Source organism: Engystomops pustulosus, chromosome 1 (genome assembly GCF_040894005.1).
Source record: "Engystomops pustulosus chromosome 1, aEngPut4.maternal, whole genome shotgun sequence".
NCBI lineage: Eukaryota > Metazoa > Chordata > Amphibia > Anura > Leptodactylidae > Engystomops > Engystomops pustulosus.
This window is the reverse complement of record NC_092411.1, coordinates 177,916,227-177,930,687: the sequence shown is the minus strand read 5'-3', so window position 1 is coordinate 177,930,687 and position 14,461 is coordinate 177,916,227. Positions and strand designations below refer to the sequence as shown.

The window sequence follows — 14,461 nt, the reverse complement described above, 5'->3', positions numbered from 1 at the left end:
GCTGGGGGCTGTATATATGGTGGACTGTAAATAGTTAATACTTGGGAGAACTGTATATAGTTAAACTTGGGAGGGCTCTATATAGTTAATGCTGGGGGGCTGTATATATGGGGGAACTGTATATAGGTAACGCTGGGGGGGCTGTATTTATGGCGGGCGCTGTATATATGGGTGGAACTGTATATAGTTAATGCTTGGGAGCTGTGTATAGTTATTGCTGGGGGCTGTATATAGTTAATGCTGAGGGATGTATTTATGGGGGGAACTGTGTATAATTAATGCTGGGGAGCTGTGTATAGTTATTGCTGGGGGGCTGTATATAGTTAAAGGGAACCTGTCACCAGGGACCTCATTTTCATGACAGGTTGCAGAATCCCATCACACCTGCAAATATGTCTTTCTGCTTTCTCTAAGCATTTGTATTACAATATAATTGTGTGTTATAACTTACCTTGCACCCTGACAGGATCCTCTATTTAGTCCTAGGGGTTGGGCTTTGGTTTGGATGCATTTCAAAAACATGTGACTTGTCTGTGCTGCAGACTGTTTAGCTCTTGTTCCCCTTTACAGCTCTTGTGCTCCTGTACAGCTCCTCCCCCCTGCTCCTTCACAATGCTCACAGCCTGGTGAGCCGACATCAGTGGAAGAGGGAGGAGCTGAGCAGTTTGTAGCACAGGCAAGTCACATGCTGTTATTTGAAATGCATCCAAACCAAAGACCAACCCTGGGACTACACAGAGAATTCTGTCAGGGTGCAAGGTAATTTATAACATACAATTATAATGTAATGCAAATGCTTAGAGAAAGTAGAAAGGCATATTAGTACTACAGCTGTAATGGGAATCTGTCTTTAGTGAAAATGAGATCCCTGGTGACAGGTTCCCTGCTGGGGGGGACTGTACATAGTCATTGCTGGAGGGGTTGGGATGTATATAGTGAATACTGGGAGCTGTATATAGCGATTGCTGTACCCTGTCTGAATTACATTTAATGGGGGCGCCCACCAACCTTAATACGGCACTGACTTGCGCACACACATATAGAGCATATACACACACATACAGTGCCATATAAAGACGTTTGTATACGTTATATACATATTATGCTGTACAATGTGCAGCATAATGGGGCATATTTACTAAGGGCTTTGCGCCAGTTTTCTGTTGGACTTTGCACATTCTAGCACAGGTATTTTAGAATGTGTCACACGCAATTGTTTTTTTGGCGCAGCTGCTCTAGGCATCATGCGACACAAATTAGGGGGCGTTCCGATGCCCAGTCGGACTGTGCCCCAGATTTAACATGCAAAGTCACACGCACCACAAAAAAATGTGTGAACTCTGTCGTCCAGTGCAGGGAAGCACCAGATTCATGATTACTGGCGCATGTCTTCATGAATGTTTTCTACAGTCTTAGTAAATGTGCCCCAATATGTATATAATGGTGCATATGCTTTAGTGTAACGTCAGATGATGGGCACTTCAGGCCCCATTGTGGCTGCTACCACTGTACTTATGCCCCCGTTTTTGAAACACAATTCAAAGGCAATGGGCAATGAGTTTGGCCAAATTGCAGGTGGGTTTCCACTCGGGGCACGTTCACTAGTTGCGTTTTGGTTGCGTTTTCATTGCATTTGAAAGGCATTACAACTGATGAGAGGTGATTTGCCTAATTACATTACCGTTTACGTTTGTTAACTCAATGTTAACACATGCGTTAACAAAATGCATGCATTAACATCGCGTTTACGATGCGTTCCTAAACTGAAATGTTAACAGGAATATAATTAGGCAAATCACCTCTCCTCAGCTGTTGTAATGCGTTTTTGTGTTCCTTATCACAACTACGCCACGTTCACGCAGGCGTGGCTACTGGCAGAGTGGTCGAGTGCTCTGTGTGTGCGTATTTTTAAAAACTATGCATAACTACACTAGGTTGGTCCTGGCAAAGTTCTGGCGATCACCCTGCCCGATGGATACATCAAGTGTTAGACAATAAAATCCCCCCGGTTGCGTTTTCATTGCGTTTAAACCGCATATACAACAGCTGATGAGAGGTAACTTGCCTAATTACATTACTGTTTACGTTTGTTAACCAAACACATGTGTTAACACGTTGTTAACGCATGCGGAAATGTTAACAGTGATATAATTAGGCAAATCACCTCTCCTCCGCTGTTGTATATGCGTTTCAAACGCGATGAAAACGCAGGTCAAAACGCGCCGCTAGCGCACAGGGGGAGGTCCACGGCCCGAACGCACGCGATTGTTAAGGGAAACAGATGCGATTGTTAAGCCGATCGCATGCGTTTCTCTGGAAACGCATGTGCGTTCGGGCAAAGGACCTCCCCCTGTGTGCTAGCGTCGCGTTATGAACGGACGTCTAGCGGTATGTGTGACCGCGGCCATAGGTGTGGAGGCTATTCAGCCCGGGAGCCCATACCTGTGGTCAGTGCACGAGGCTGTCTTGTCTCTGCAGATTCGTTACAATGAGCCTGTGGCTTATTGTAATGAATACTGTGTATATATGCAGAATCATGTGCAAAAATTCCATATACTGCAATACATTAGTATTGCAATATATGGCAGGAGCGATCAGACCATCTAGAGCAGTGGTTCTCAACCTGTGGGTCGGGACCCCAGCGGGGGTCGAAAGACCAAAACCGGGGGTCGCCTAAAGCCATCGGAGACTAAATTTTACTGTGTTTTTACTGCGAGTTGCATGGTTTGGGGTCACTACAGCATGAGGAACTGTATTGCGAGGTCACAGCATTAGGAAGGTTGAGAACCACTGATCTAGAGTGAATGTACTCTAGGGGGTCTAATAAATAGTAAAAAAAAAACAAACCTTGAATTCAAATCACCCCCCGTTCCCTAGAAATGATATAAAACCTAATAAACAGTAAAAATTATAAACATGTTAGGTATCGCCGCATCTCAAAATCTAATAAAAAGTGATCAAAAGGTTGCACAGTCCTCAAAATGATAACAATGAAAACGTCAGCTTATTTTACTAAAACTCACACAGCTCTGTAAACCAAAGTATGAAAAAGTTATGAATGTTAGAAGATGGCAAAAAGATGTTTCTGTATACATTTGTTTCATTTTTGAAAATGTATTAAAACGCATTAAAACCTATGTAAATTTGGTATCACTGCGATCGTACCGAACCAAACAAAGCAGAGGTGTCATTTGGAGTGCAGAGTGAAAGTCGAAAAAAAATCTGATCCCACAAGAAAGTGATGCACATGCGTTTTTTGTTTTTTTTGTCAATTTCACCACATTTGCAATTTTTTTTCTAGCTTCCCAGTACACGGCATGGAATAATAAATAACGTCACTGAGAAATACATTTGTTCTGCTCTGTACACAGGAAAATATAGAAGTTATGAATTTTTGAAGGTGGAGAGGTGATAATTGCCATAGAAAAGATAGCCCGCAGCCATGCATCTTTTTCACACGCATTGGAAATGCGTTGAAAGCACAAAAAAAAGCATGAAAAATGCAAAACTGCTAATGATTTCTAGCAAAAATTGACAAAAAACATCTGTTTCCAAGAGGGGCACTCTGACGTCATCTGCAATGCAAGGCTGAAAGAGGCCTCATGCATTGCTGAATTAAATATTTCCATTTTTAACCTTATGTAAGTTGCATTATAGGACCAACATCACCTCCCACCAAATTGCTTCACAGGCAACCGCCGAGCAGGAAGGCAGCTACTACTTTCCGTCCAGGAAGGGGTTAAGCCGGGACGGTCACAAGTTTGGATAAGGGGGCGGGACTAGGCGGCCTCTACCGCTCCCCTGATTGGTGCAGGCTGATGGCAATCCTCTGGGCACGGCTCTGAGTTGTCACTGAGTGGTCGTGGATTTACAACCCGGAATCTAACGCGGCGCTTGTGGTATTCAGGTGGGAGATGGTCGGCGGCGCCGCTCGGAGAAGCATCTCTGCCTTTCTACTCTGACTGCAGGGGGCAATGGCCAGGACTGCTGAGTGATCGCACATAGCAGAAGTGATAGGCTTCATCCGACAGACAGACAGACAGACAGATAGATGATGGCAGACCTGACATCTGCCCTGCACTTGTGGCACAAGCTGAGCTATGCCACCGGGCATTACCTGAATGACCTCTGCGCGTCCATGTGGTTCACCTATTTCCTAGTATATTTTCACTCAGTCCTGGGATTTGACTCCTTTTATGCCGGGCTCCTCCTGCTGGTCGGGCAAATAGCTGATGGCATCTGCACACCACTTGTTGGATATGAATCGGATCGACACCCTGGCATTCGCTCTTATGGGCGCAGGAAATCGTGGCATCTAATAGGTAGGTGTGGGAAATCGTCCTGGCTGGGGGTGAGCAATGATGACTAGATACCACATTGTATCAGGAATATGGGGCTGGAAGTGACTAGAGATGTCACATGAGGCAGAATATTATTCAGAAGTGGGATCATGTGTATTGGCCAATCTTTAGAGATCTATGTTTTCTTCCTGTAAGTGTTTACTGCTCAAGGAAGTGAGGCAATGCCCCTCGGGGTCATGGGCATAACTAAAGGTAATTTTAGGATGGAGGCCATGGATAACAAATGACACAAATAACAAAGAAGGTTACCACTGTCACTTTGCCTGGATCTGCGTAAGATGTCCCTGAGTTAGATTAACTTTAAGGATGCCACCAGTGCCATACAAATAAACAACCAGCTAGCATTTAGGCTCATTGACACCATATATGATGTGCAGGGAGTTAATTTTAGAGATGGTTCTGCCATCAAGGAGTTTCCATTGCAGGTAAGTTACTGTAACTGTTGTTTCATCTCTTTATATATTCAGGATTTTATACTAAAATCTTTTATCAAATTCATCATACATCAGACACCTTTTATACTGCACATGAAAAATACCTGGCAAATTTGTATACGCAGATACAGCATGTCTATAGCCCACAAGCAAGTGCGGTCAGTGAACATCGCTCCATGTGCTGAATGGATCTTCCGACCCAAACCTCTGATCTCTGGAATGAACTGACATGCTGAGTTCCTTCCAAGGATAAGAGTTGGGAAGCGTTTTTCACTGGCTGCACTTGCTCATGGGCAAGAGGCCTTAGGGCACACTATTGTGTATTTTTTTTTTCTTCACATTAGTCTTTTTTTCGTTTAAGCCATTTTGACTTCTGGACTCCTAGAGATTAGTTTTCTCTTTCTGGCTTTAGTGATTTTTCACTGATGCCTTACTAAATCATTCTTTTAAATGGACTACAGTGGAACAGCCTGTCCTGTTTTATTCACCAACAGTGAAAAGAAACTCCAGTATGAAAAAGCCCATTGAAAAGATTGGTTCATTGAAAAATCGGTGAAGCCAGGAAGAGAGAACCAAAAAAAATTCCAATGTGAAAAGACCCTAACTCCCATAGTCTTCAGCTTATAAATGGGCATAAAAAGAGCAGATGTGATAATTTTCTGAATGTCTCAATTATCCCATTAATAAATAGAGCAATTGATTGTACTATACCAGTGATGGCAAACCTTTTAGAGACCGAGTGCCCAAACTTCAACAAATACCCACTTATTTATCGCAAAGTGCCAACACAAAAATGTAATTTGTGATTTATACTTCCTTCTCTGTCACAGTTTTCATTGATACCAGCACCCTGAGGCACCAATATAGCAGAAAATAGTCCCAGGTAGCACTGTCACTGTCAGCAAGTCCTGGGCTGTCTGGGACTGCAGGAAGATACCTGGAGTCATCTCTAATGATGGCCTGAGTGCCCACAGAAAGGGCTCCGAGTGCCACCTCTGGCACCAGTGCCATAGGTTAGCCATCACTGTACTATACATTACATTACAATACAGATGGAGTTAGAGGCTCTGACAAGACTGTGCAGTAACTGTCCAGCTTCCCATCAGTGCCTGTGCACCTAAAGGGGTTGTCCAGTTTCTGCAAATAAATGTTATTAGTTGTATAATTAGAAGTTATGCAATCTTCCAAGGTCCCATTACTTGATGGAACCTCTTGGATGGCACAGAGTAGAAAACTGGAAGTATTAGAGTGACCCGGGAGCCTTAGCAGAATTCTTGCAAAACGCCTTTACCGCACTACAAATTTAAGTAGAATTTCTCTAATAGGTTTGGGGTCAGGGAGTAAGAGTACTCCTTGTGGATAGTTTGCAAATGAAGGCTGCCTTGCAAGATTTCTTTCTAGACTGTAATATGAGGCGGAGGGGATAGTGGATGGCCCCCACATGCCAGCACATATGCAGGGGATATTCAATTATGTCCTGGCGTGATTAGCTTATATTGTAAATTGATATATATGTATTTGCAGATGTGACATTGACTCTCCGAAGTCAATCTGAGCTGAATCGGAATCTAAAATGACACTGTTAACTAAATTGATATCTGACTGTTAAAGTGAAAAATTCAATGTCTGTTTAAAGGCTGCCTTACATGCGTGTGGACATTTCTAGCCATTGATGCTCCAATAGGGGATTCTGGGAAATATGCAAATAAGTTTTCTAGATTGGACAAAAAAAAGGATGCTTCTTTTGGTACCTTGTAAGGCAGCCCCCTTACCATCAAGCATGACTTTCAGAAACCCTAATGACAATGTGTGATAAAAGCCTAACCATTATATCTATTCCAGAAGGAACCGATTCCCAACTGTAGACAGCACTGTTTTGATTCTCTTCAGTACAGTGAAACTGGTTAGTGACTTTGGGCCAGGGAGTTCTGCTTACAGAGAGTTTGCCAATTAAGGCGGTCTTGCAGGCACGTGGAGGCTTTAATCCCACGTCATGTCATTAGACTTCCTGAAATTCATGCTTGATGGTTAGGGGGCTGCCTTACAAGGTAGCATAGGTGTGGTTTTACTTGTCCTATCTAGGAAAACGTATTTGCATGTTTCCAATAGGTTTGAGAAGTGATAAATTAGTAGGCCCTAAACTTTGATACTTGTATTTTTAAACCACTGATACAAATGGAATATCATAGACTGTCATAGACTGTGGTCATATAGCATTATTGCTTAAGTCTTGAGAAGTTTCTGGGTGCTAGTGCACCATGATATAAAAAAGATGCATAAACCACATCCATATACTGTGACAAATACTTGTTGTGTAGGTTTCTAGCTGCAGGATGTCACTGCAGACGATGCTGTCAGCATTGTGATATATTACACCAGAACCACTACAAAGAGGTTGAAGAGGAAATGTGGTTTTGTGAGGAAGGTGACATGTGACAACTCTGATGTCAGTTCTTTACCAACAGTTATACAATCAGCAGAAAGAGAGAAAAACGTATTTCTTGTTTCATAACAGATCCGCCAAGTAAAAAGGACAAAAGGATAGGTTGTACTGTAGGTGCCAGTTGACAGCAGACCATATTTATTTTATGTGTGCTTTTGGGAACAGACTCACAGGGGCATGTGTATTATTGTATTTCTGCTGTTGGCACACTTGTGTTTTCTCCATCAGAGTCTAAGATGGATAAGAACAGGTGTTTTTCTTTTGGCAACTTTAAAGGTGCTTGTATGTAAGTAGGTATGGGTCAGTTGAACTTCCATTTGTGTCTAACAAGCAATTCGGTTGTTGAAGGGAATTTGTCACCAGATAACCACCATTGTTGTATTTAATACTGACAGTAGAAGTCACAGCTATCTGCATAGCGCATGCCTAGATATCAATTAGATGGCTTCGGTCCCTTGGTGACTTTGGCAATCCAGCAGCTTGAAAGCATTTTACTACGGGATCTCTGGTAAGATGAAAACCTCCATAATCATGGATAGAAAAGGGAAAGGGAAAAAAAAATTAAAAAGTAAGCACAGTTTAGAAAAAAGTAATGCATTCTGCATCATGTCATTAGTCTTTATGAAAGTCATCCTTGATGTTAAAGGACATCTACCACCAGGATAAAGGATTGTAAACCAAGCACACTTACATACTGGTGTGTGCCCCCTCTGGCAGGATATGCTCTTCTTTTAGCTGTGGTGCCTATGTAAGGCACAGTCTTTCTACATACGAGTATCCCCTGAGGAAGTCTGTCTACCAGGCGATATGCGTGGGGTCTCTCTAATCTGTACTCTTGCAGGACTATTGCTATGTAACAAAACTTCCTTCCTGGAGCAATATGGTTACATTCTTTGTAGTTGATACACATAAATTGTACTCTGAGTGTGTTTATTTTTATTTTTTATTTTTTTGTATTTAAATCAAGCCTTGCTGGGTTTTTTAAGTGTTTTTAAGTGTCATAGATTTATGTAATTAAACTATTCTTGTCCAATTTGCACATCAACCTTTTTCTTTGTGTTTGCCTTAAAGGGAACCTGTAACCAGGGACCTGCCGCTGCATTGCAAATATGCCTTCTGTCTTCTCTGAGCATTTGCATTACAATATAATTGTGTGTTATAACTTACTTTGCACTATGACAGAATCCTCTGTGTAGTCCCAGGAGATGGCCTTTAGTTTGGATGCATTCCAAAAAACAAAGGCATCAGAGTATCAAGATCAGTAGTAATGCACATATAAAGCAATGCATACCTTGAATCCAGTGATAATAAAGTCCATTGGAAGGAGCGCTGCCCAGCACCTCCCCGACACGTGTTTCGATCCCTACAGGACTTTGCCAAGGGGCAGCGCAAAAGAAATGTGGAAAGATTATATAGTCTAAACTGACCAATTGGAGCTATGTACACACCTGAGTATGGAGATTAGGAACATGAGGTGGGGAGACATATGGCACATGTCCGGCGGCTTGTGCTGCAGCGTGAGGCGTGCCAGATGCAACATCCGGAGCAACCACTTAATGCCCTACCTGTTGCCCTTTTCCAACATGACACTCGTTCTTGTCGGTGGGATGTGTGCATGCTCGCTGGCTGCTGTGCGTATGCGCGCCTGGGTGGCCTGATATTGAATCATCCCGATCACTTGGTTGCTCCGGATGTTGTGTGTGGCTCGCCTACAGAGGCAGTTTTCCTTTACCCATCCTGCACCACTTTTTTTTTTAAATTTAGCATCAACCAAGGTGATAAGTAAAGGTGGACACTGTGGGAAGAAGTTAGGTTTTCTGTTGTCCTCTTAACTGAACCCTAGTAGGCCTGTGGAGAGTTTTATAGACATGATCTGTGCAGATAGGTGTAATATTCTGTTACTATATTCTGATAGGTGTAAATGTTCTGTTAGTAGTGGAGGCGATGATAGTGTTTTTGTTTTTTTAATTGAAACCCTATATGTGATGTAAATAATGTGACTTATATAAATCCTTGATGGGTTGTATAATATTTTAAGTTTTTTTTGTGGATTTAACTTCTGCCAAAGGCAAAATATTGCTGCAGGCTCAAATTGTCATTCTGTTACTACCCTACCTATTAAAATTTCAGGCACATATTACCATTATGTATTTACAGTTCACACTACTAAAAAAAACAGATTATTGGCCCTGATAACATTGAAAAAGAAAATGATTTGTTTTTCATTTTTAAAATAAGATTTTAAATCAAAATCATTATATTTGGTCATATTTATGTCCCGACTCCCTTTGTGCATGTCGCTCCACTTGCGGGGTGTTTTATTTTTTAAAAATCTCCTTGACTCTTTAAAGAGGACTTTTTACCACAGTGGCCATGCCTTTGTATCCTGTAATCTGTGCTGTGGCATTTTCAGTACCCAGTATGCAAATTTGGTTTTCTACTATTGAAGGGGGTGTTAAAGTATGCCGTTCCTAACTATAATAGCTGTGTATTTCTTCCCCCAACATGACCTCTCTAATATAAGGATTTTCATTCTTTTATCAGACCTCAACAGTTAGTACCACTGTGTAGGTGGTGTTTTCATGAGATTGCATGTTTAACTTTAGCCCAGAATATCTGTCACATAGAAGTCCCTGACTCCAGCAATTTTCGGGCTCTGACAAGTAGAATTTGTCCTCAGTCCAGTCCCAGATGATGGCTATCCTGGTGGTGTCTGTCTTATCAGGGGCCAGCAGGCTGCCACATGTACATGATAGAATACTTTCTAATGTGCTTTCGCTTTGAAGCTTTATTGTTAGCATCCAGGAGATTAGATGCTATGATGCCGCTGAGTGAGCTTGTAGATGGAAAAGTCTCAGAGAAGCGGACAATCTTTCATCCACTAATATAGTTATCATAATCGTGCATGTTCTGTTAGGTTATGTGTACTTGCTTACACCCATCATACAGTACTGACCTTTGACTAGTACCTTCCTGTTAAATATCCAACTATGTGATGTATTTTTGCTGATTTTGCAGGCTGCCTGGATGTTTTCTTGTCCTGCAAGTTTTATCAGCATTTTTGTGTCCTTCACGTTTTTTAGCTTTATTATTTAATGTGTTCGACTGCAATTGTTTTGCAAGTTAAAAATGCCAACTTCTGCTTTTACAGACTCCATACTCTACAGACTCTTTTCAAAGAATAGCCACGAGGGTCCTGTTAAGAAAAAAAATTCCATTTAAAGGCCTAGACATATAAGACATAATGCTAAACCTGTCAGTCTTTAGAAGTTCAACCAATATTATTCTTTTAATTGGTGTGATCAGACATATCTATTACCATCTTACCCAAATATTTCCTTAAAGAGAATAAACTGTTTAGTTGTAGATAAACTCCCCATTGCAGATACAGTATGTTGAGAAAATTGTAGACATACCTTGTTAGCCAGGAAGAATAAAAAATCTGATGTAAATACTTTTGTGTAAAAACTACAAAAGTGCTTAAGGAATGATGGGGCCTGTTTGCCCTGAAAGCTTGCACCAAATTTCATTTTTCCGGTTAGCCAAAAAAGGTATAATTCCTTAAGCACTTTTGTGGTTTTAACACAAAAGTATTTACATCAGATTTTTCATTGCGGATCTATGCATGCTTGGCCATACCAATTGTGGCTGTGAAAGTAACGCCTGCAACTTAAAGTGTATGGCCTTGATTTATAAATGCTGTGTCACTTTTGATTGCTGTGGTGCTCTTGTCCACATCTAAACTATGTGTATTTTTTTTTTTTTTATTAAACTTCATTTTGGACAGTTTTAAGAGAGTTAAATAAAAATTGATTTAACATAAAAAGCTTAACAAAAACATCTTCATAAGTAACAGAACAATAACAAACCTTAGTTGTACATTTCCAAATCAGTAAACCGCAGAAGAGGCAGTATAAGGTGCGACAATGAACATATCTGAAAGCAAAGTAATAGGGCCAATCAGTGAAAAGGGGTCACAGAGGAGCGCTATTGATTTTAGGGAGATTGGTGAACCCGAAATTTATGAGCCCTAGTGTTTGTGTTCCCATAGTTCCTAGGTAAGGGGAGGTAAATGTGTAAGACGTGGGCAGATGCTCTTTCCATACCCTTGCATGTGTTGCATGTTTCGCGAAACTTGAGAGGGAGACAAGAATTGGCAGAGCACTTCTGGTTTAGATTAATATCTACACACTTTTTTTTTTTAACAAAAAAATGAGTCACTGGGTACATCTTGATAGTTGAATACAAAAGGGAAATAGTGAAGACTGCTAAGGAGGAACATGTTTGCAGTTGTACAACAAACTGGGCAGGGGGGGGGGTTACTAAATGGACAAGGGAGGGACAAAGACATAGATTAGGCACGGTAAAGGGGGGTGAGAGGGACATGACATTACAAGGGGACAAGGGGGGGGGGGGGACTGGACTAGGTCTAGGTCTCGGCGCCTACCTCACCACTAGCAGCGCTTTTCTCAGGAATTATGCAGAAGAAGGTCTCGCCAGTCTCTGAAAACCACTAAGGCTAAATTCACACTGCCGTGAGCCCGCCGCACCGTAGTACGGCGGGCACACGGCAGTGCGGGGAGAGGAGGAGGAGGTGAGCGCAGCTCACCCCCGCCCCTCTCCATTGGAATTAATGGCGCACGGCGCCGTAATACGGGGAAAGATAGGACATGTCCTATCTTTCCCCGGGCTACGGAGCGGTACGGTGCCGCACGTATATACGGCCGTGAGCCCAAAGAAGTGTATGGGGGACGTATATCGGCCGTATATACGTCGGCCGTATATACGTCGGCCGTATATACGTCGGCCGTATATACGTCCCCCATACTGTAGTGTGAATGCAGCCTAAGGCAGGTGGGGGGAGCTATTTTTTTTTTTTTTAATAGACTCTGGTTTCTTGTCACTGGGTACTGACAGCTCTCAGTGGTGCTGTCACAGTTTGATAAAACCTCATTACTGGCAAGTATGCTGAACATATCCAAAAACAAGCTGTGAATCTAGCCTTGGCTGCTTCCGATTGCCTCCTCCCTTCTTTTATGCTAACCCATGGCTGCTGTATGTATGTATGTACAGGATTGCTAGACTGGTTTAGTATTTTTATATTTAATTTTTGGTATGCATCATTTTTAATTTTTTTGTTGAAGTAGGTACCATGTTTCCCTGGAAATAAGACCTAGAACAATTTTCTTCAATATAAGACCTCCTTAGATCTAGTGGCAGGTCATAAATAATGGGATTGTTGAATGTACCATGTATTGTTGTACATAGTCACAACACTTTCCTGATGGCATTCAGATGCTTATGCTGATGTATGTGATGACATGACTACAGTATATTAATAAATATTTTTTTTTTTCAACAATAAATGGGAATTCTTGTTCATGGGGGAAAAATAAGGCATCCCCTGAAATTAATGACGCCATCTTATTATAGGGGAAACCTGGTTTGATTTCGTAAATGTTATGTTACAAAAGGCAGAACTGTAAAATGTTCATCTGGTCCAATCTGATAAATATCATGGCAGACCAGATTATCTAACCTATGTGAAACTCTTTATCCAACTGCAAATTATCAAGGCATTTCCTGCTAGAGTTATGAAAACCATGGATGCAGTTGTCCATAGCAACCAACCTAATTCAGCTTTCATTGAGCTTCTCTACTTATTTGTCTCATTAAAATCTGTATTTTGTGCTCTTATCCTGTGGTGTCTTTTTTTTTTTTTTCCATTGCAGGAACGCTGAGCGTTATCGTATCATTCCCTTTTATCTTTAACCCATGCCTGGGCTGCACAGAAAATACACCGCAGTGGGTTGGCCTGATATACTTTATCCCTTTTATCATAATTTTCCAGTTTGGATGGGCATCTACACAAATCTCGCACCTTGCATTAATTCCAGACCTGGCCAAGAATGAACATGACAAAGTGGAGCTTACAGCATTCCGGTACGTCATACCTTTTTCTTCAAGGGGGCTGTACATATATTGTATTTCTTACAAAAATGTGATGTTAGCTGGGGCTTTTACTTTGAGTTTTAAAACATATGTCCCACATTGTTCATGGTGAACCAATTTTTACTTGGTGAAATTGTTTCAGACATTTTTGTCATTAAAATAAAAACCATTTATCCCATGTGGGTTGAGTTGTTTGGGGAAACGGTGTATGTGCCCATTTCTTGATAATGTGGTGGGAAAAGTTAGGCAAGGACAATTGGAAGACTTTATTTTGAAAAGTTTTTTTTTAGCAGTATTTTTGAAAATTTTATTATCCTATGTTTTTTTTCATATACAACAAAGCAAGATCTCTGCATGTAAAACAAGCCTAAGGCACTATTTCTGGCAGTTTGCCAGATTTTGCCCCGCTGTTTCTGAAAACATTATTTCAGGTGAAGTCTAGCAATGTACAGAAGATTGAGTAGAATGCTTGTGGAAGATCATTCTAAGGCCACTTTCAGATGAATGTACTAGGACGTTTAATACCTGTATAGCACCTGGGTATGGTGGTCTAACTGTATTGTGACTAAGCCACGCGGCTGCACCGCAAAATATAGGGAGTGTCCTGCATTTTGCTGTTTTTATACCACAGCAGCCTCACTTTCTATGGAGAGGGTAGGGGTTTGGATTGATCACCCCTCCTCTCCCTACACACCACTGTATGCTCACCCAGACAGTAGTGTGCAAGAAGCCTAAGGGTCAGAGTGATCTTCAATTATTTTCCCAAATTCTTGCAACTGTTAAATTATCTAATAAGGTTACAATTTATTATTCGATTATTTGTATTATTATTGCTCAAAAGATAACAACTTTACCAGTTGCTTCAACTTTACCCACTACAATATTTTTATGCAGTAACATGGAGGTTTAAATGATGACCATTGGTGCGCTGGCTTTAGATGTCACTTGTAACTTTTTACTTTTTTTTTTGTCTCAAAAATACAATATAATACAATAAAGTAGTATAATACATGAATGCTTGTTGTAAATGATAAACATGTATAACCCAAAGGTAACAGAAGTAGGATGTAAACAAGTCATAAAAAAAACCACAGGCTCATATAGTTTGAGAGGCTAGAATATTTAAGCCAACTTCTTGAAAGGTAGCGGAGAGGCCTCTTTTGAGTTTCTCCAACTGTTCCATTGGAAAGCAAACTTAGAACATATTCTGGCTGTGAGCATATATGCGTTCACATTGGTATATTTGCTAGTTTCTTTACCTCTTCTTAGTT

General features: G+C 41.2%; 1 protein-coding gene across 3 annotated transcripts in view; it reads left to right on the top strand.

The window, feature by feature from the left end:
• The first annotated feature begins 3,804 nt into the window (after window positions 1-3,804).
• Window positions 3,805-14,461, top strand: part of MFSD12 (major facilitator superfamily domain containing 12) — an 82,231-nt gene continuing 71,574 nt past the window's right edge. For 2 of the 3 annotated variants that reach the window (XM_072113986.1, XM_072113985.1), the window contains exons 1-2: window positions 3,805-4,322; window positions 12,971-13,181. In XM_072113986.1, the coding sequence (XP_071970087.1) occupies window positions 4,052-4,322; window positions 12,971-13,181 (482 nt within the window). In that variant the 5' untranslated portion in view covers window positions 3,805-4,051. The remainder of the gene's footprint in view (window positions 4,323-12,970; window positions 13,182-14,461) is intronic. The other variant, XM_072113984.1, reaches the window with a different exon arrangement.